The sequence below is a fragment of the Spinacia oleracea genome, chromosome 6, assembly GCF_020520425.1.
Source record: "Spinacia oleracea cultivar Varoflay chromosome 6, BTI_SOV_V1, whole genome shotgun sequence".
Classification (NCBI taxonomy): Eukaryota; Viridiplantae; Streptophyta; class Magnoliopsida; order Caryophyllales; family Amaranthaceae; genus Spinacia; species Spinacia oleracea.
Window position 1 is genome coordinate 144,456,238 of NC_079492.1, and position 19,959 is coordinate 144,476,196.

The 19,959-nt window shown below is 35.1% G+C and overlaps 2 protein-coding genes, 1 long non-coding RNA gene and 1 other non-coding gene across 4 annotated transcripts; 2 read left to right on the forward strand and 2 right to left on the reverse strand.

Moving 5' to 3' along the window:
• Nucleotides 1-5,867: 5,867 nt before the first annotated feature.
• Nucleotides 5,868-7,193, forward strand: LOC130463506 (uncharacterized). The gene is made up of 2 exons (XR_008923812.1): nt 5,868-5,933; nt 6,954-7,193. It is a non-coding gene; the product is annotated as an uncharacterized lncRNA (long non-coding RNA).
• Nucleotides 7,194-9,746: 2,553 nt separating this feature from the next.
• LOC130464361 (uncharacterized) lies at nt 9,747-10,750 on the forward strand. Its single transcript, XM_056833899.1, has 2 exons — nt 9,747-10,304; nt 10,622-10,750. Exons 1-2 carry the CDS (start codon nt 9,791-9,793, stop codon nt 10,645-10,647), a joined length of 540 nt encoding a protein of 179 aa, XP_056689877.1. The 5' UTR covers nt 9,747-9,790; the 3' UTR covers nt 10,648-10,750.
• A 3,680-nt stretch (nt 10,751-14,430) lies between these two features.
• On the reverse strand, nt 14,431-15,226 carry LOC110803433 (uncharacterized). The gene has a single exon (XM_022008940.2). It carries the CDS (start codon nt 15,097-15,099, stop codon nt 14,542-14,544), a length of 558 nt encoding a protein of 185 aa, XP_021864632.1. The 5' UTR covers nt 15,100-15,226; the 3' UTR covers nt 14,431-14,541.
• A 2,169-nt stretch (nt 15,227-17,395) lies between these two features.
• On the reverse strand, nt 17,396-17,467 carry TRNAC-GCA (transfer RNA cysteine (anticodon GCA)). Its single transcript has one exon. It is a non-coding gene; the product is annotated as a tRNA-Cys (tRNA).
• Between the last annotated feature and the right edge of the window lie 2,492 nt (nt 17,468-19,959).

Genomic DNA, 19,959 nt, shown 5'->3' on the forward strand with positions numbered 1-19,959 from the left:
CCATGTGTGTTTATGGGATACTTAGTTACTCAGAAGGGTTACAAGGTGTTAGACATTGATACTAATAAGTTATTTGTTTCCAGAGATATTCAATTTCATGAGAAACACTTCCCATACCATCTTTACAACAAACACAAACCACCTACTTCTAATTACACCAATGCCATCTTTCTTCCAGCTTTTGCTTCACCACCTTTATTTGATACTCCTGATTTCACCACTCCAGAACATATCTTTCCCACTTCTCATTCTATACCTAACACTCCCACTTCCTTCTCTTCTCCTGTTTCTTCTTCCCCACTTGTCACTTCTCCCATTGATACTGGATCAACATCATCTTCCAGTCATAATACTCATAATGAAGAACAAATTGTTTCTTCCACACCTATGAACCCCATTTCTACTGTCACTCCTCCTCTAAACCATCCTAGACAGTCCACAAGAAACCCCAAACCTCCTTCTTACCTAAAAGATTATATCTGTCACACAGCCACCTCTCAAGATCATATTCATGATCTAACCACCACCCACTGGTGCAATCTGGTATCTTACATCACATTTCCCACAGATTTTAAAGCTTTTTTATCTCAAACCTGTGATATTCAAGAACCAGTGAATTACACAGAAGCTGCTAAACATCAAATCTGGGTGGAAGCTATGCAGAAGGAGATAGAAGCATTGGATCACAATCTCACATGGGAATTGGTAGAATTACCAAAAGGAAAGAAAGCTATAGGTTGTAAATGGGTTTTTAAAGTTAAACTGAAGTCTTGTGGTGCTTTGGAAAGGTGCAAAGCAAGGTTGGTAGCTAAGGGATACAACCAGAAGTATGGGATTGATTATGAAGAAACTTTTAGTCCTGTGGTTAAAATGAGTACTATAAGATGTCTCATTGCAGTTGCAGCAAGTAAACACTGGCCACTTTACCAACTTGATGTAAACAATGCATTCCTTCATGGTGATCTAAAGGAAGAAGTATATATGCAAGTTCCAGAAGGCATTCCTAATCCTACAAACAAGGTCTGCAGATTACTCAAATCTATATATGGTCTAAAACAAGCATCAAGACAATGGCATGAGAAGTTAAGAACAGCTCTTGAACATCAAGGTTTTATTCAGTCTAAATTTGACTACAGCCTGTTCATTCACAGAGAAGGGAACCACATCAATATTGCTGCTGTGTATGTAGATGATGTCATTCTTACTGGCACTAATCCACAAAAACTTGATGAGATGAAATCTTACTTACACACAGAATTCAGCATCAAAGATTTGGGGAGACTAAATTATTTTCTGGGCATAGAAGTTGGGTATACTGATGATGGTGTCATTTTGAGTCAAAAGAAGTTTACTAAAGAACTTTTCTTTGACTGTGGTTTTGATCTCACCAAGAAAGCCATCACTCCTTTGCCTTTAAATATCAAACTCACTGCTACTGATGGAGTTTTATATGCAAACACAGAGAAGTATAGGTCTTTGGTTGGCAAACTCAACTTTTTGACCCATACAAGGCCAGATTTATCTTATACACTTCAATCTCTGAGTCAGTTTCTTCAAGCTCCTAGGGAACCTCATGTAGCTGCTTTACAACATACATTGAGATATGTTGCACATACTGAAGGACAAGGGATCCTACTTAAAGCTGCAAACAATATTACTTTACAAGCTTTTTCAGACTCAGATTGGGCAGCTTGCCCTGATTCCAGAAGGTCAGTGACAGGCTATGTGTTGTTACTTGGTGGATCACCTATTTCTTGGAAGTCAAAGAAACAAACAACTGTTTCTAGATCTTCAGCAGAAGCTGAATACAGGGCCATGGCAGCAGCAACATCAGAAGTCACCTGGATAGTAAATCTCCTAGCTGATATGGGGGTACATAATTTAAAGCCAATTTCTTTACTTTGTGACAATCAGTCAGCATTGCACATTGCCAGAAACCCAGTGTTCCATGAGCGTACTAAACACATAGAAATAGACTGCCATTTCACAAGGGACAAAATTCTTGATGGGCTCATTCACCTCACTTACTTGCATACTCAACAACAGCTAGCAGATGTATTCACCAAGCCCTTGCCTTCTGCTCAATTTCAGCTGTTACTATCCAAGATGGGATTGTCTGATTCTCACCCCCTTCCATCTTGAGGGGGGATGTTGGATTATTATGTACTAAGTGATGCAATCAGCTTATTGCAGCAGCTGTGATTAATGCTAATTGTAACTAACTGTTGCTGACTCATCACCACATCAGCATAACAGATTCACTAGAAATCAGTTACGCATTGTAACAACTTTTAGTACATTCTAGAATTATGCTAAGCTATAAATACTACTTGTAATAAGCTTGTGATTATCAATCAATATAATTTCTAAATTCTGTTTTCTTCCCAAATCTTATCAGAGACTACAACATAATACTGACACGTTATTAATTTCTTAGTATTCTCAAGGAGAGATATTTTAAGCATTTAAATGTAATAGATGCTTATCGTGGACCGTGGTTATGATCCTAGTTTTTCTCGGAGGAGTATGTGGGGGGGGGGGGGGGGGGGGGGGGGGGGGGGGGGGGGGTGCAAAGTCGATTATTAGAGATGGCTCGGTGTGGCGCGTGGAAAATGGTATGAATATAAAAGTATGGTATGATCCTTGGCTTATAGTCGACAGAAAAAGTTCATTATCCTACGCCAAATGATGCGTGCAATACGGATTTAAATGTAGATGACTTGTTCTTAGCTAATTGTGGTGAGTGGAATGATGAGTTGATCAAGAGTTTATTCCCCTCAAATATTTGCAATACAATACGGGCAATTCCTACAGCTACATGTTGGATGGTAGACACCATTTCCAGGATGCAAACATAGAATGAAGTGTACTCCGTTAAATCAGGGTACTGGTTGGCGGTGAAAATTGTACTCCGTACAAGATAGGCAGGATGCGATTGTTGAGGAGAAAGTATGTCGTACTACTTGGTTTATCGAAGGGCCTCCGAAGCTCAGCCATTTTCTGCGGAATGCATGTAAAATTGACATGGCAGTACGAGATCGTCTTGTGTATCGTCACTATTGGAGTATAGAACATTAGCTTGTAACTACCTTGTAAATACTTAGTTATAAATACTCTAGTTTTGTACTATTCCTATTATCACGACATTAATAATTACTCTACCTGATATTTTTTGAGGATAAGAAGCCCAATTGCGTAATGGTGGCAACATGGTACTAACGGCTTGTGGAGGAGTATAACTCCTACTCATGTAAGGTGTTTCGACCAAGCGTCAATGTTGATACTTTGGCTTTTGTTTTTCAGGTTCTGATTTGCACATATACGTTGGTTTTTGCTTTGCAAGTTCTGATTTGCACATATACATATAGTTTTATTACATAGTACTCCCTCCGATCCTATTTGTTGTATCCATTTGGAATCTTAGGGGGTTTTTTAAGAAAACTGGAATCTTGGTTTATATGGGTATAAGTGTAATAATTGGGTGTAAGAGAAATGATTGTGTGTAAGTGATTGGAATAAAAGAAGGAGAGAGAAAACAATAAATAATTAGTATAAATGGGAGATATTTTATTATTATTAATAAAACAAATCAGATTTCATCACCACTAATTTGTATACCGGAATTCGAACAAAAATCAACAAAAAAAAATCAAGAAAATTCGAAAAAATTCAACCCGGAATTCGAACAAAAATTCAAACAAAAAAATCAACCTAAAAATCAACAAAAAGAATCAACAAAAATTAACCCAGAAATTCGAACAAAAATTCAAACCCAGAAATTCGAACAAAAATTCAAACCCAGAAATTCAAATAAAAAAATCAACGAAAAAATCAACCCAAAAATCAACAAAATTCAACCCAGAAATTCAAACAAAAATTCGAACCAAAATCAACCCAGAAATTCGAACCAAAATCAAGAATTCGAACCCATAAATCAAGAAATTCAAACCCAGAAATTCAAGAATTCGAACCCAAAAAACAAGAACTCGAACCTAGAAATTCAACCCAGAAATTCGAACCAAAATCAACCCATAAATTCGAACAAAATCAACCAACAAAAAAGCGACAAATTCGAACCATAAAAATCAACAAAATAAAATAAAAATCGACAATTTTACCATGAATCCAAGATTTTGAAGATTTAGAGGTCAAATTCGACCATTAAAACTCTAGATCTAGAATTTTTATGACCGAATTTCACCACCTAAAGCCTTAATATAGAGTTTTTTTTCCCAGAGGATGGTGGTGGAGGCGGCGGAGGCGGAGGCGGCGTGGGTGTGGTTGTGGTGGTTGCGGCAGAGAGAGAAATGAAGAAGAAGAGGAATGAAGAAAATCACAGAGTTTTTGGAGGAGAGAGAAAAAAAATCGGAGAGGAAGATTGTAATCCCCCGTAAATTTAGAAACATTATTTATATATTTTAACATATAGTTAATTATATTCAAATAGAATTTACGAATTTTAGAAATAAATATGTAATTAACGAATATTTATTTTTATACGTTTTAAATATTTCAACGATTTATGAAATTAAAATAATTTAAGAATTCGATATTGAAAAGAATTTGAATTACGAAAACACGGTCGAATTTAGAAAACAATCTTAAGCGGTGTTGAATTCAAATACCAAACGTAATTCTAATCCTAGCCCAAGTTAGCAAAGCCCAAAATAAGTAAACCCACATCCCTTACCCATATTCCAAATTCATGTAAAACTCTCAATCCTCTCCTCTCCTTCACGTGAAAAGAGAAGCAGAAAAACCCTCAAACCCTCTTCAAGAATTCACGTGAACTCTCACACCTTAGTGCTCTCCTTGTCGCCGCCGTCCAGCCACCCACGCCGGACCACCGTCGTCCCTCGCCAGCCGCCGGTAATCCCCCTTCTCCCTTCTCCCTCTCTTGCTTCGTCCTTCTTTCTTCTCCTTAGTTTTATTGCTCTCCTCCTCACTCGTTTCTGTTGGTGCGCAGCCACGCACAACCATCGAGCACCGCCTTCTACACTCGTCGTTCCCCTCCACGCTGCGCCGCCCACCTGCAGCGTCTGTCCAAGCCGGCAACTCCCCCTCCTCCTCCTTGGATTCGGTTTCCACTCTCTCCCCCCCTAATCGCAGTGTCTTTGTTCGACCAACAACCACTACTGCCTCCCACGACAACAACCGCTGCCGCGCCGCAACCGCCTCCACGTCGCCGTGCCTCTGACCCGGCTGCCCTCTTTCTCCTCTTGATTTGGTTGATTTTCTTAAACCCTAAGCTAATTAAATGTTTTAATTATGTTGATTAATTCTAATTATGTTCTTGAATTAAATTTATAATCTTTATGGTTTGAATATGATTTTCAGATTTGGTGTTGATATTTATAAACTAATTATTTTCAGTTTTGGTTGATTAAAATATAAGTTAGGGTTTAATCATGTTTTATTAATTCGAATTATGTTTTCTTGAATTAAAGTTATAGTTTTTATGATTTAAATTATATATTTCAGATTATACGAATTATATAATAAAGTTACTAATTTCCAGATTATATTATATTGGTTAAATTAGTGCCTTTAAGTAGTAAAGTGTGACTTTAAAGCATAATAGAACGATTATATATTATTAAAGCTATTATTCTTATGATTCTAAGAATGTTAATTATGTTTTGGAGTAGTTTGAAATTAGTTATATTGCTGAAAGTTTAAAGTACGATGTTTGCAAAGAGTTTTCAATGAATTTCAATCACTAATTCAATAATTATGATGCTAGGAAATCAAAGGTTTAAGTTTTGATATTGGGGAATGTTCAAAATATGTTTAGGATGTATTTAGAGTACTTTAATATTGCTGTAAATTGTTGGATATTGATTGGGGAATTTTATTGGTTGTTTTTAGGCGGAGAATTCTTTGTAGGCGACTTTTGAATTCTTTAAAGTGGCCTATCAGTTTGTTTACACAAGGTACGTACATACCTGTGTGCTTGGAATGAGTGTGATTTGTGGAAACCATGTTGAAATGATTCATGAACTTCGTTATGTTGAAATGATTAAGGAACTTGGTTATGTTGAAATTGTTGATGAACTAGATTATGTTGAAAGTGCATGTTTAATATTGTTGGATGGACATGTTAAGCATATATATTTCGTTATGAGAATTATAGCATGTTGGTATGGATGATTGATGCGAACATGTTGGTTGGGAACATTAAATTATCATATATGTTGATTCAGATCGATTGTTCAGTGTTCCCTTTTAGCTTTTCACTACTTTATAAGGGCCGAGGACCTTGTTTAGTAAGTTGAAACCTTATACCCATATAGAGGGGTTTATCAGTATTAAAGGAAAGGTTGAATTAATTGGAATAAGTCTTGTGTGACGTCTCTGTGATCACTTGTTTAATTCAAAGATAAAAGAAGTTGCGTTTACTTGTTGAATATAATATTTATGTTTGATGAGTCATAACCAAGTATTAAAAGTTAAGTCATGTAAAGTGAACATGAGTAGCAATAGCTTTAGACTGTGCACGTCTAAAGTGTCGGACAATCAGGAGTTGGGGTCATGGGTCGCCTATGGCTTTTTCTGGGGCCGGATTGATCACCGGTTCTATTTTTATTTAAAAGTCCCTCGATATCGCAGGTCATTGGGGTTTACGGAGTCGCGCCCGTACCTCGTCTTCCTTAGTGAAGAAGAAGAAGTTTCTAGTAGACAACTCAGTCCATTGACTATTTCAATTAAAATAATGTTAATGATACAAAGGTCTAGTTCAGTCAAATATAGTTTTCAAGTCAATATATCTTGATTATCCTTGCTTATGTTTTATTTAGTACCATGTTAGGATTGTTCGTTTAATAGAATCATGTTAGGATTATTATTGATTTAGTATGTAGTACTCAGCTTTGCTGATTACGTGCTTTTGCTTGTGCATGTTGATCATGGCTATGCCTTATTGATCCTGTGATGACCCAATCTTTGGTGAGCAGTCTCTAAGGATCAATAAGCATTGTCCATCTGCAGGTTTGAAGATGTTGCATCATTGGGATCGGGAATAGAGAGCTTGTATTTAGTTTTGATTTGCTAAGTTAACTTGGGTTTGTTAATTGGGACTTTAAACTTGTCGTACTATTTATATTTCCTTATTTTCGTTGGATGATTCTTGGGGACTAAATCTGTAATAGATTATTTATAAACCTAAAGTTAGTTTTATGTTTTCCGCTGCAAAATTCTGAATAAGCCGTTACGTTTTCACACGGGCGATAATGCCTTGATAATTCTCTACGTTTTATGTTAAAAGATTATTTTAGAAAAGAGAGAATTGTCGGGGTGTTACAAAGAAGGAGAGAATGAGGAGAGAGAGGAGTGAAAGGGAGTTTTTGGAGGAGATAGAAAAAAAAATCTGAGAGGAAGAAGGAGTGAGAGAGGAGAGAGACGTAAGAGAGGAGTGAGAGGAGTGAGAGGAGAGAGATGGGGGGGTGGGGAAGTGGGTTATAGGGGGGGAAAGTAATTTAATATTAGGGGTTGGGAAGATAAATTAATTTAGTATTAGGGGTTGGGAAATTTAGTGGGAATATGGGTAGAATCTTTAGGTATTTTGGTAATTAGATAGGAATGTGAGGGTATTTTGGAAAAAAAAATATGGCAAAAAATAGAATAGATTCTAAATGGGTAGAATAAAAAGAAACGCCTAAAATAAAACCGGGTAGAACAAATAGGATCGGATGGAGTATTATTTATTACACACTATTTATTTAATTTCTTTTAGGCAAATACACATTTGTTCTTGTTGATCATTGGTTCCTCAGTTTCAGATAATGACCAACTAGCTTATATAACTATACTAGATTAAGTCCCGTGCACGCACGGATATTCAAAAATTATTATTTGACCATGTCGTTAAAAATATATATTAATTGAATGAAATATTTATCCCTAAAGCTAATGTATAAATAATAAATATTTATTGATATAGTTTTTGACTAAAATATTAACAAAATCATCTATTATTGTGATACTCTATAAACTCTAATCCAATATTTGTTACCATACATAAATAGTTTATAAAAAGGATAGAAAAATAAAATAAAATAAAATAAAGTGATATATTTTTTAGGAAAGAGGTGTTTTGGCGGGAAAATTTTGCACCATGAAATGACATGTGTCATTCCTGGTGTCTGTTTTAGTATAAAGTAATAGATAAGACATGTGCAACGTACAAATGTTACTAAATAATTAATTAATAATTAATCATAATGGCGGGGTATTATTAATTAATCATAAACAATAATTTATGAATAAGAAATATTTTTAACGAAATAAAAATTATTTAGACTTTGTTATGTTTGATTGAGAAAATATGAGATAGAAATGAAAAATAATGACATATTCCGTAGTAAAACTTAATATTTGTATAGAACGCATTTATTTCAAGTTGGGCAATTAAGCCTGGTGTTATACACTACTTAATTACTTATACTACGTACAATAAAAAATTTAGACCTTGTTATTTTCATTATTTTTGGGGGGAATTTTTTTTTAGAGAAATGGACAAATTGAAGTAATTTTGAAAAAAAATACATATTTTTTTTGTTAAAGATTAAGCATACCCGTATAAAAATTGTTGCAATAATGAGATGATGAGAAATTGTTTATGTTAACATTATATGATATACTTGCTACTTGTTCTATTTATGAAGCTGAAACAAGGCATACAACATCAGCATTTCAACATCTCAGCTTGAAGCATTGCAAGCTTGTTGTTTAATCTGCACTGTCAGCATACAGTCAGCACCTTGGGTGCACTTTCTGTTATTCTGCTGACATCATGATCAGTTAGTTATAACAACTTATAGATGCTTCTAGAATTCTAGCTTGTATATAAACACTCCTCACTGTAATTCTGTTATTCATTCAATCAAATATACAAAAGCTCCCAAACACTCTCTGCATTCTTTTTGCTCTCAAAACTGCTGATCAATTGCTCTTGTTTCAAGTTTTGTCATGGTATCAGAGCAGGATTAAAGATCCTTAGCTCAATTGTTTCTGAAATTCCGCAAAATTGTTTTGCTCTAAATCATTCTGTGTACTTGTTCTTTTGAGTTTCGATCGTTCTGATTCTATCTCCTTCTTTGCTGAATCTGTTTCTTGATTTCAAAACCTGTTCAAATTTTTGATAATGGCTGCTGGTGATCACAACACTGACAATTCACTGAGAAACAATGTTTTACCTCCAAATCAAGATCCAGCAAGCATATACTATATACATCCTTCTGATGCAAACTCAGTACAATTAATTTCTTTCAAATTCAATGGTGAGGAAGGTTTCACTAGCTGGAAGAGATCAATGTTACTTGCATTGTCTGCTAAGAACAAAATTGGTTTTGTTGATGGTAGTTTTATCAAACCTGATTTTGGCACAGCTGAACACAAGGCCTGGGAAAGATGTAATGATCTAGTGTGCTCACTGATTTTAGGGAATTTGAATGAGACTATAGCCAAAAGTGTTATGTTCATGAAATCTGCAAGAGATATTTGGACTGATTTGGAAGACAGATTTGGTTTTGCATCACTAGCACAGATTTATTCTCTTGAGCAAAAATTGGCTGAAATAAGCCAAGGAGATAAATCTGTAGCTGAGTTCTTCACTGAAATCAAATCTGTGTGGGATGCAATTGAGGAAGCAAATCCTTTACCATACTGTACTTGCAATAATTGTACCTGTAATGTGACAAAGAAATTTTTTCAGAGGCAACAAGAGAGAATGGTGATGCAGTTTATGATGAAACTCAATGATCATTTTGCTACTATTAGAGGAAATGTACTGATGGTTCCAACTTTGCCCAAGGTATCTGAAGCTTACAGGTTATTTGCTCAAGAAGAGAGGCACAAGGAGGTTTCTCAAGCTAGTAATCAAGTTGAAACACTGGCGTTTGCAGCTGAGAAAAGGAGGTTTACTGGAGATCATTGGAACTCTAGCAACAAAACTTACAAAACTGGTTTTCAGACAGGTTATCAATCTGGTTCTCAGAAATCTGGAGGAACCAATAGATTTAGTAGACCAGGATCCAACTACTACTGCACACATTGTCAAACACAGGGACACAGTGTGGAGAGATGCTTCAAGATTCATGGTTATCCACCTGGCTACAAGACTGCAAGAGACAATAAGGTTGCAGCAGTTTCATTTGGTGACAATTCTAATAACAGTGTGCCAGAGTTGCCACAAACTGAAGCATCTCCAACTATCACAGTGGAGCAATATCAGCAGCTTATGGATATGTTGTCTAAACAACAACAACAGAATGCTAATACCAATCCTAACCTGGCTATGATGGCAGGTAATGTCTGTTTACTCTCTCACACTAAATCTAAATGGCTGTTAGATAGTGGAGCTTCAGACCATTATTGTCATGATTTGTCCCAATTTTCATGTTATAAGCCTGTTGACAATCAGAATACTTACATTACTATACCTGATGGGAGCAACATTGCAGTGAAACACATAGGTTCAGTAACACTGAATGATGGTATAATTTTGAACAATGTCTTACATGTTCCAGATTTTAAGTATAATCTGATATCTGTACATAAGTTGTGTCAAGATTTGCAATGTGAGATTCATTTCACTCATGATAAGTGCTTTGTTTGCTGCCAGCAAGGGAGGCTGATTCCTCTTGGTGATATGAAATCAGGTCTATACAAGTTGGGAGAACAAGAACCTGAGAAAGTCAACCCTGTCCAAACACACATCTGTAATGTGGCTTGTTCATCCACAGTAGATAATGCTAAATTGTGGCATTTAAGACTTGGACACTTACCTTTTAATAGACTGAAACTAATAAATCCTAGTTGTGATGTGTCTGTTTGTTTACAAGACACCATTTGCCAAGTGTGTCCTGCTGCAAAGCAAACTAGGTTGAGTTTTCCTCACAGTAGTATTAAGTCAACTAAGCCATTTGATCTTGTACACATAGATGTTTGGGGTCCTCATGCTGTAAAAACACCTTCTGGTTGTACTCAGTTTTTGACTATTGTTGATGATTATACCAGATTTACTTGGATCCATTTTCTGAAAAACAAAAGTGATTGTGTTTCTGTTATGGATAATTTCTTGAATATGGTTGAAACACAATTTGGAGTGAAGGTTAAATGTATTAGATCAGATAATGCCAAGGAACTTTGTGAAGGGGATATGAAGAAATTGTATCTGAAGTTAGGCATTCTAATTCAAACCAGTTGTAGCCATACACCCCAACAGAATGGTGTTGTAGAAAGGAAGCATAAACACTTGTTAGAAACAGCAAGAGCCTTATACATACAGTCCAAAGTACCAGAGAGATTTTGGGGGGAATGTATACTTTGTGCTGCTTATTTGATCAACAGGATGCCTTTGCAATCCTTGAAGCTTGAATCTCCTTACTATAGGTTGTTTGACCAGACTCCAAATCTCTCACACTTGAGGACTTTTGGTTGTCTTTGTTATGTGTCCACAACCAAAGTAGGGAGAACAAAATTGAACCCAAGGGCCACTCCCTGTGTGTTCATGGGTTACTCAACAACACAGAAGGGATATAAAGTTCTGGAAATAGATACAAACAGATTCTTTGTATCAAGAGACATACATTTTCATGAAAAACACTTTCCATTTCACCTTTATCACAAACACAAATCCACAAATATCTCTCCTTACACCAATGCCATCTATCTTCCTACTTTTTTATCCCCTACAGTTTTTGATCCACCAGATTTTTCTTCACCCACTACCATTTTTCCTCCTCATTCCATAACACAAGCTAATGTGTCACCTGAACCCTTCACTCCATCACCATCACCATCCACATCTGCTTCTCCTTCTGTACATAGTACAGAAACTTCTTCTTCTTCTTCTCCAACAAATTCATCCACTCAATCTGCTACTCCTTCTGTACATAGTACAGAAACATCTCAATCTACTTCTATTTCCACTTCTGAACCACTTCCTTATCCCATCATCAGACAATCTGCAAGATTACACAAACCACCTGCATATTTGGATGCTTATAAATGTTTTACTGCCTCAAATCCAGACACAATACCAGTTGCTCAACACTGGTGCAATCTGGTTTCATATGTTACTTTTCCAGAGGAATTTCAAGCTTTCCTTACTCACGTTTGTGACATAAAGGAACCTTCATCCTATTCTGAAGCTGCTAAACACCCTTTATGGGTTGAGGCAATGACAAAAGAACTGGATGCTTTAGACAGAAACTACACCTGGGAGTTGGTGGAACTACCTAAAGGGAAAAGAGCTATTGGTTGTAAATGGGTATTCAAAGTGAAGCTGAAATCCACAGGGGCTTTAGAAAGATGCAAAGCTAGATTAGTGGCCAAAGGATACAATCAAAAATATGGGATTGATTATGAGGAGACTTTCAGCCCAGTGGTGAAAATGAGCACCATTAGATGTCTTCTTGCAGTTGCAGCAAGCAGGAAATGGCCCCTTTTTCAATTAGATGTCAACAATGCCTTTTTACATGGTGATTTGAAGGAAGAAGTGTACATGCAAGTACCAGAAGGAATTGACAATCCAACCAACAAAGTGTGTAGATTGATCAAGTCTATATATGGGTTGAAGCAAGCTTCAAGACAGTGGCATGAGAAGCTATTAACTGCTTTAGAAAAACAAGGGTTTATGCAGTCTAAACATGATTACAGCTTGTTTATTAACAAGCAAGATGGGCATATCAATATTGCAGCAGTTTATGTTGATGACATAATCTTGACAGGGACTGATTCAGATAAGCTACACTCTTTGAAGGCTTATTTACACCAGGAGTTCAGCATCAAAGATTTAGGAACTCTTAACTATTTCCTTGGCATGGAAGTAGGATACACTTCTGATGGAATAATTCTCAGCCAAAAGAAATTTACCAAAGAACTCATTGAGTGCTGTGGTTTGGATGTATCCAAGAGAACAGTTACACCTTTACCAGTAAATGTCAAGCTCAGTAACACAGAAGGTGAACTTTATTCTGACACAGAAAAGTACAGATCACTAGTTGGAAAGTTGAATTTCTTAACACACACAAGACCTGATCTCTCATATGCAGTACAAACACTGAGTCAGTTTCTGCAATGCCCTAGAATGCCACATGTAGCAGCTTTGCACCACACTTTGAAGTATCTGGCACACACAGAAGGTCAAGGGATTTTGTTAAAAAGTTCAAACAATATCAGCTTACAGGCTTTCTCAGATTCAGATTGGGCTTCTTGTCCAGATTCTAGAAGATCCATCACTGGATACATTCTTTTACTTGGTGGTTCACCAGTGTCTTGGAAGTCTAAAAAGCAAGGAACAGTTTCTAAATCTTCAGCAGAAGCAGAATATAGGGCAATGGCAGCTGCTGCTTCTGAGGTGACTTGGATAGTTAATTTATTGGAAGATTTGGGTGTTTATGATCTCAAGCCAATCACTTTGCACTGTGATAACCAATCAGCCTTACACATTGCTAAAAATCCAGTGTTCCATGAGAGAACAAAACACATTGAGATAGACTGCCACTTTACAAGAGATAAAGTCCTAGAGGGATTGTTGCACCTCACTTATCTACCTACACAGCAACAATTGGCTGATATTTTTACTAAACCTCTCTCATCTGTACAGTTCCAGACTCTCTTGTCCAAGATTGGAGCTTGTGAGCCTCCATCTTGAGGGGGGATGTTAACATTATATGATATACTTGCTACTTGTTCTATTTATGAAGCTGAAACAAGGCATACAACATCAGCATTTCAACATCTCAGCTTGAAGCATTGCAAGCTTGTTGTTTAATCTGCACTGTCAGCATACAGTCAGCACCTTGGGTGCACTTTCTGTTATTCTGCTGACATCATGATCAGTTAGTTATAACAACTTATAGATGCTTCTAGAATTCTAGCTTGTATATAAACACTCCTCACTGTAATTCTGTTATTCATTCAATCAAATATACAAAAGCTCCCAAACACTCTCTGCATTCTTTTTGCTCTCAAAACTGCTGATCAATTGCTCTTGTTTCAAGTTTTGTCAGTTTATGAAACTATAGTTTTTGTAAACATGCATGTTCAACAAAATCTAATAAATAAGTCATACGTGTATAAACTTTTTTTATATATATATATAGAACGGCTACTTTTGATTAACTACTTCTTTGTTTATTTTATTTTTTCAATGACACACTTGTTAATGATTTGTCTATTAATATCTGTAATATTTCTATTTGTAAAAATTTCAAAAAGTTGATATTTATAAAAATAAGTATTTTAATTTGTAACTAATTCAACATTTTACATATTGATATACTCATTATATATCGATGTTTGGTCTTACTAGGCCAAACCTAAAGTTACGTGAATATACGTTCGTTTGTCAACATTTAATCACGTGAAGCTTTGGAAACTCTTAAGACAAGTTACATGGTTTACACTTTACAGTCCAAATTAATATGCACACGAACAACATAATTAATCCATCAAATTACGCTGTATTACATAATTATCCACAAGATTACAATAACCCCATAATTAAGTAAGAATCTTTTAGAGTTTTAGTAAACACTAGCAACTAGTAAGCCTCCGGGGAGCTGCCGGACTTTTCAAACTACCAGTAATCACACCCATTGATTTCCACCTGAAACCCCTCTCCGGCGACTTTTCCGACGACTTCGCAGCCGATCTCATCATCTGTATTAAAGCCTCAGCATTCCCCGACAACATCTCCTCCAACTCCGTACGATCAATCGCCATTTTCACCCTCCAAACTCCATTTCCCCTCGACGGCAATACCTCAAAAGCAGAGCTTTGATCCTTCCTGAAGCTCACCACCTCATTCGACGGCGGCGCTTCCACCGTTACGGCGGATAAGGTCTTACTACTAGAGACCCCAAATGGTAAAAGATAGTAAACTTGACCGTTAACAAGAAGTTCATCCTCGAACAACGGCAGTGAAAGATGACCCTTTTGGTAGATTCCATAACCCGGGAAATCATCGAGAACTACTTGAGCTAGCTTCGGACCATCGATTACAATCACTCGACCCGAATCCGTCATTATACGGATAGTGGTTTGTGTTTTGTTGGACGGTGATGCTGAGCTTTTTAGAGAACAGTTACCCATTTTTTGTGTAGTGATTAATAATGTGTTATGTTTGGGTTTGAGAGGAAGAAGGAAAGAAAGGTGACATTATATATAAACGATTGGGAATAACAAAATTGCAACTAGGGAGTCACGAGAAAGAGAAAATTGAGGGGAAATGTTGGAGGATTATAGAGTAATTTATTTGAAAATAAGTGCGGCGGAAATTAAAATTATGCAAATATCGACCGTTAGGGAACAACCAAAGTACCAAACAGGAAAACAGAGACCATAGTTCAAGACTTCAAGTGTTTAATTTCACCGAGTTATATTACTCCGTACTACTTTATCCTTGGGATGTGCAAAAATAAGCTATTATTGTACTTTCTCCCTTAGTAAGTTAGTAGGGCGTAGTATATTTTTCACTAATTATCATTTTAGATTAAAAAAAATGTCACTTATATATAAGGAGTACATACTACTTCCTCCGTCTTTTAATACTCGCAACGTTTGTTAGTTTCACGCATGCCAATGCACAACTTTGATCATTTATATCTTCAATTCTCTTTATGCAAAAATTATAAAAAGTTGATATTTTGAAAAATATACATTGAGACGAATCTAACAATATCCCACATGATTATGTTTTATCTTATATAAAAAACACTAAGAATAGTCAAAATAGATTATATGAATAGTGGCAAAAGTCCAAACGTTGCGAGTATTAAAAGACGGAGGAAGTATTATATAATGGCTCAAAAAAAAATGTGAGTACTTATGGTGATCTACTTCGTAGATACTTCGTAATAAATTGTTATAATCATTTATTTGTAGTCCGAATTTAGTTGTAGAGTCTATAGAGCTGTGGAGTTGAGATTTTCTTCAATTGAAATAACAGTTTACTTTAGTTTGATTTGGCCCAATTTGATTGAACTTTCACCGTATTTGTGTAATAATAATGATGATCCTCTTTCTGTATCTTTGTCCAATGTCAAAAAAAATGATGATCCTCTGAACTCTAACTAATCGAGTATAAAAACAAACTAATTTGAGACATAGGGACGAGACAATAGTTAAGAGGAACAATAGTGGGAGGGTCTTAGGTGTCTCTTAAGTAGAGAGAAAAATTAAGAGCTAGCTCTTAGATGAGAAATGAGAGACTCGTAATTAGTGTTTGTAAGTTAATTTTTTTTTTTTTTTGAAGGTTTGTAAGTTAAAATTCTAAAATAAGAGCTAGCTCCAATAAATAAGAGATATAAAAAAAGAGAGTAAGAGTTATCATTATTTTTATTTGTTTTTTTGAAGTAAATAAGAGTTAGTGTTAAGAGTTAGTGCATTTCAACAATTTTTGGGAATGGCTCTTATTTGGAGTTGGAGCTTATGATTAAGAGTCATCAAAATAAGATCTCTCGCAACAACAATTGGGAGGGGACTAGAACCTATCCAGCCAGAACTCGCCCCAAATCCGGATTAGCCCTAAGAGTGAACCGGATGCTAACACCAAAAAAAAATCAAAATAAGAGTCTCTATCTCCTTGTTATTGCTTAAGGGTTTAACTTCACCAAGTTATATTACTACTTTATCCTTGGGATGTGCAAAAATAAGCTATTTATTGTACTTTCTCCATTTTATTTCCACTAATTATCATTTCAGATAAAAATGTAACTTTTTATGTAATGAGTATTACATTGTCCCTGTGATCATTCGAACAAAAAACAATTGAATTGTAAGGAGTACGTTGTGAATTGTGGATCAACTTGCTATAACCATTTACTTGTAGGCGAAATTCTCTTCAACTGGAATAAGACGTTTTGATCTGAACCTTCATACATCTATATCTAGTATTTAAAAAGCGAAACCACATTTGATTAGATGACATGTCACATGTGTCATCCATTCTTTCCTCCACCAATTTGATTTGATTTTATTTGATTTTTTCTTTGTTGTATCACTGTATGCGCTATTATACAACTTCAACTGCCTCTTCCACTTCATCTTCCTCATACAACATCATTTAACATTTTTCACTTCATCTTCCCGATTAACACTCAATATTAATACACTATTTAATTTATGTATTATTTCAACTTTCAAATTTTACCTCTATTTAAATCATATATTATCTCTAAAATCATAAACTCGATAAAATTAGAAATTAAAAAGATAGACTAAATAGCCACTATACAACAGCCTGTTCTTTGAACGGGCTCAGAAACTAGTTTGGTTTAGTTAAGTTTGATTTGGCCCAATTTGATTAAACTTTCACCAAATTTGTATAATAATAATTATGGTCGTATAAACTTTAACTAATCAAGTATTAAAAATAAATAAAAAATGAAGGGCCCAACCGGGTTCGAACCGGTGACCTCTTGATCTGCAGTCAAATGCTCTACCACTGAGCTATGGACCCTTGTTTGAACATATGTCCATGTCAAGTATTAAGACAGTATGCACTTCGTACTTTATACGGAGTCACCAATTCTGAAAAAGATTCGTTAAAGGCCAATTCTTTCAATAAAAAAATAAGATGGCAGAATTTTATATCAAATACGGAGTACTTGGATATTATAAAATCAATTGGTGCGACTGTTTTTTTTTTTTTACGTTCTGTGTATGAATTTAAATTATTTGGGGGTTTGAATTAGTATTGATTTCGATTTTGTTGTTTATGTTCAAGAACAAAGAACCTCACTTAGTCACTTATCCTAACAATAAAATAATGCTATCGTACATACATGATACATACTCCCTACAAGAAAAGACGTATTTGAGTTTGTTTGTTTGTTAATTTATACTCCGTAATAAATTATTTATTACTAAAGCTCAATCATCTAGGTTTCCTCAAACAAAGATTTATGGAGTATGATTCATCTAAGAATAACCCTCATTTTTTAAGTTCTTGATTAAAAGAATGTGGTAGAAGAGAAAAGGTAGGAGTTCATTGTACGTTGTTAATAAACAAGCAAAAATTAAACACAATTCTTTATTGAAATGGGCCTAAAATAGTAGGGTGATGATAAAGATCGCGAGTTGCTACAACATTTAATTGTAGCAATCTTACGTGTCAGAGTTTAATTGGTACATATAGACGCCACGTAGGCTATGCGTCATTTGAATATTTTTACTACGGAAAATGAAAATAAGATAGCCGATATGAATAAGGAAACAAATTATAATATTAAGATTTTCCTACATTTTTTTTAATAACATGTATAATAGGTTATACTCCGTATAAGTTAAATATTTTAGTTTCCAATTTAAATCATGGCACATAAGCATATCATATCATCATTGTGACACAGCTTAAATATTGCATGTTACTGCCTCTATCATTTTTAAAAATGGTATATATTGGTTGCTCAATTGACAACTCAAATTCGACTTCTTCTATCGTTTTAATCTAAAGTAACATATTTTGAACTACGTAGTACGAAGAACCACTTAACAACACTTTGATTTTAAAATTTTATGTCTGAGAAAAGCTCATACAATTATTTAACGTGGCAACAAAGAAAATAAACTAATTCACATTTTAAGTTTCGTATTTTAAGCATTTTGTACTTTGTTACGATTTATAATTTAGCAATAATTTTCATTTAACAAGGTTTTGTATCCAATAGATTTGGTACGCTTTAGATTTCAAATGGTGGAATTTTCTTTCATATGTCACTTTCGAAGACTTTGATTGGTAGATAGATATTCAGTAGAGAAATATGGAACCATGAATAATGGTCCAAAATATGAAACAATCAAAGTTTGAATATTTTACTCAAAATTTGAATTAGCGTAAGATAACGGTATGCCATTATGATAAACAATTGATAGTTCAACTTCAACCCACATAATACTCCGTAGTTGATATTTCATTATTGATTGATAATTTGATTATCTTTTCATAATTCCTTCACTTAAAGCTGGTAGGCTCAACAATACACTTACCTCTCGTGACAAGAAACGTACATAACTTTCAATCTATCATGATGGTCACGGGCTCATGAGGTCAGAACGTTCACTATTCAATCGGTTGTATCTTGCGAGATTTTTCACCAAGACTATTTTTTCACTCTCGTCGCCGTATGTTCATAAGATATGAGCACATGGACAAGATACTAATCATAGTTATGGTTATGGTTGTATGAAAAATTACCCCGTCTCCGTATGAATATCGAATTGAAGCATCGGATATTATAGTCTATTCCATACACAGTATGGGAGAAACGATTAAGATGTGGAAATGATATTTTCGCAAGTTTTGTATTATCAACCACGAAACATCTAATGATGGAATTAATATAATAAAAAAACAAACTACTCCGTATGAATAAACTTCTTAAAGGAAGAAATACATATGATGGAACTCTATTAGGTATCTTTGAAGCTCCGATTTCAATTGACAATTGAAAAGGAAATCTACATATCTTCACAAAAAAGTATCCATCACTCTCTTCACGAGAAAGTCTATGTTAAAAATGACTTTAGTAATATCGATAAATTTGGTTTTCGTACTGATTATTGTGTTATTGGTCTATTAACACACTGACACTACAGTACTTACTACTTAGTACTACTTCTGTTGTGTTATTAATACCAAAAAACATTATATCGGATAATTTACGAAAAGGCTACATATTATGGGTATGGAATAGTGTCATGCCCTGGGCTGTGATTGGTTTAGATTTATAAATTCCATGTAGGGTTGCTATTTTAGATTTGAATTTAAATCTCATGTGGGGTTGCTTATGTAAAAACAACCAATAGGAGCTCAGGGTATAACACTATTCCATACTCAGGCGGTATATATATCAGCTTCCAATAACTTATGTCCAATTTTTAATCCATTTGACAATTAGAAGAAAAAAAACCCATTTTTTCTTTTTACCTGTACTCCAGAATTGTACCAAA

Bases quoted from the DNA above. Each gene is read 5' to 3' on its own strand.
- LOC130464361 (XM_056833899.1), top strand. From the start codon at position 9,791: ATGGTTCCAACTTTGCCCAAGGTATCTGAAGCTTACAGGTTATTTGCT. The intron at 10,305-10,621 runs GTAATGTCTGTT...GTTTGCTGCCAG, and splicing joins TAACCTGGCTATGATGGCAG to CAAGGGAGGCTGATTCCTCT.
- LOC110803433 (XM_022008940.2), bottom strand. From the start codon at position 15,099: ATGGGTAACTGTTCTCTAAAAAGCTCAGCATCACCGTCCAACAAAACA.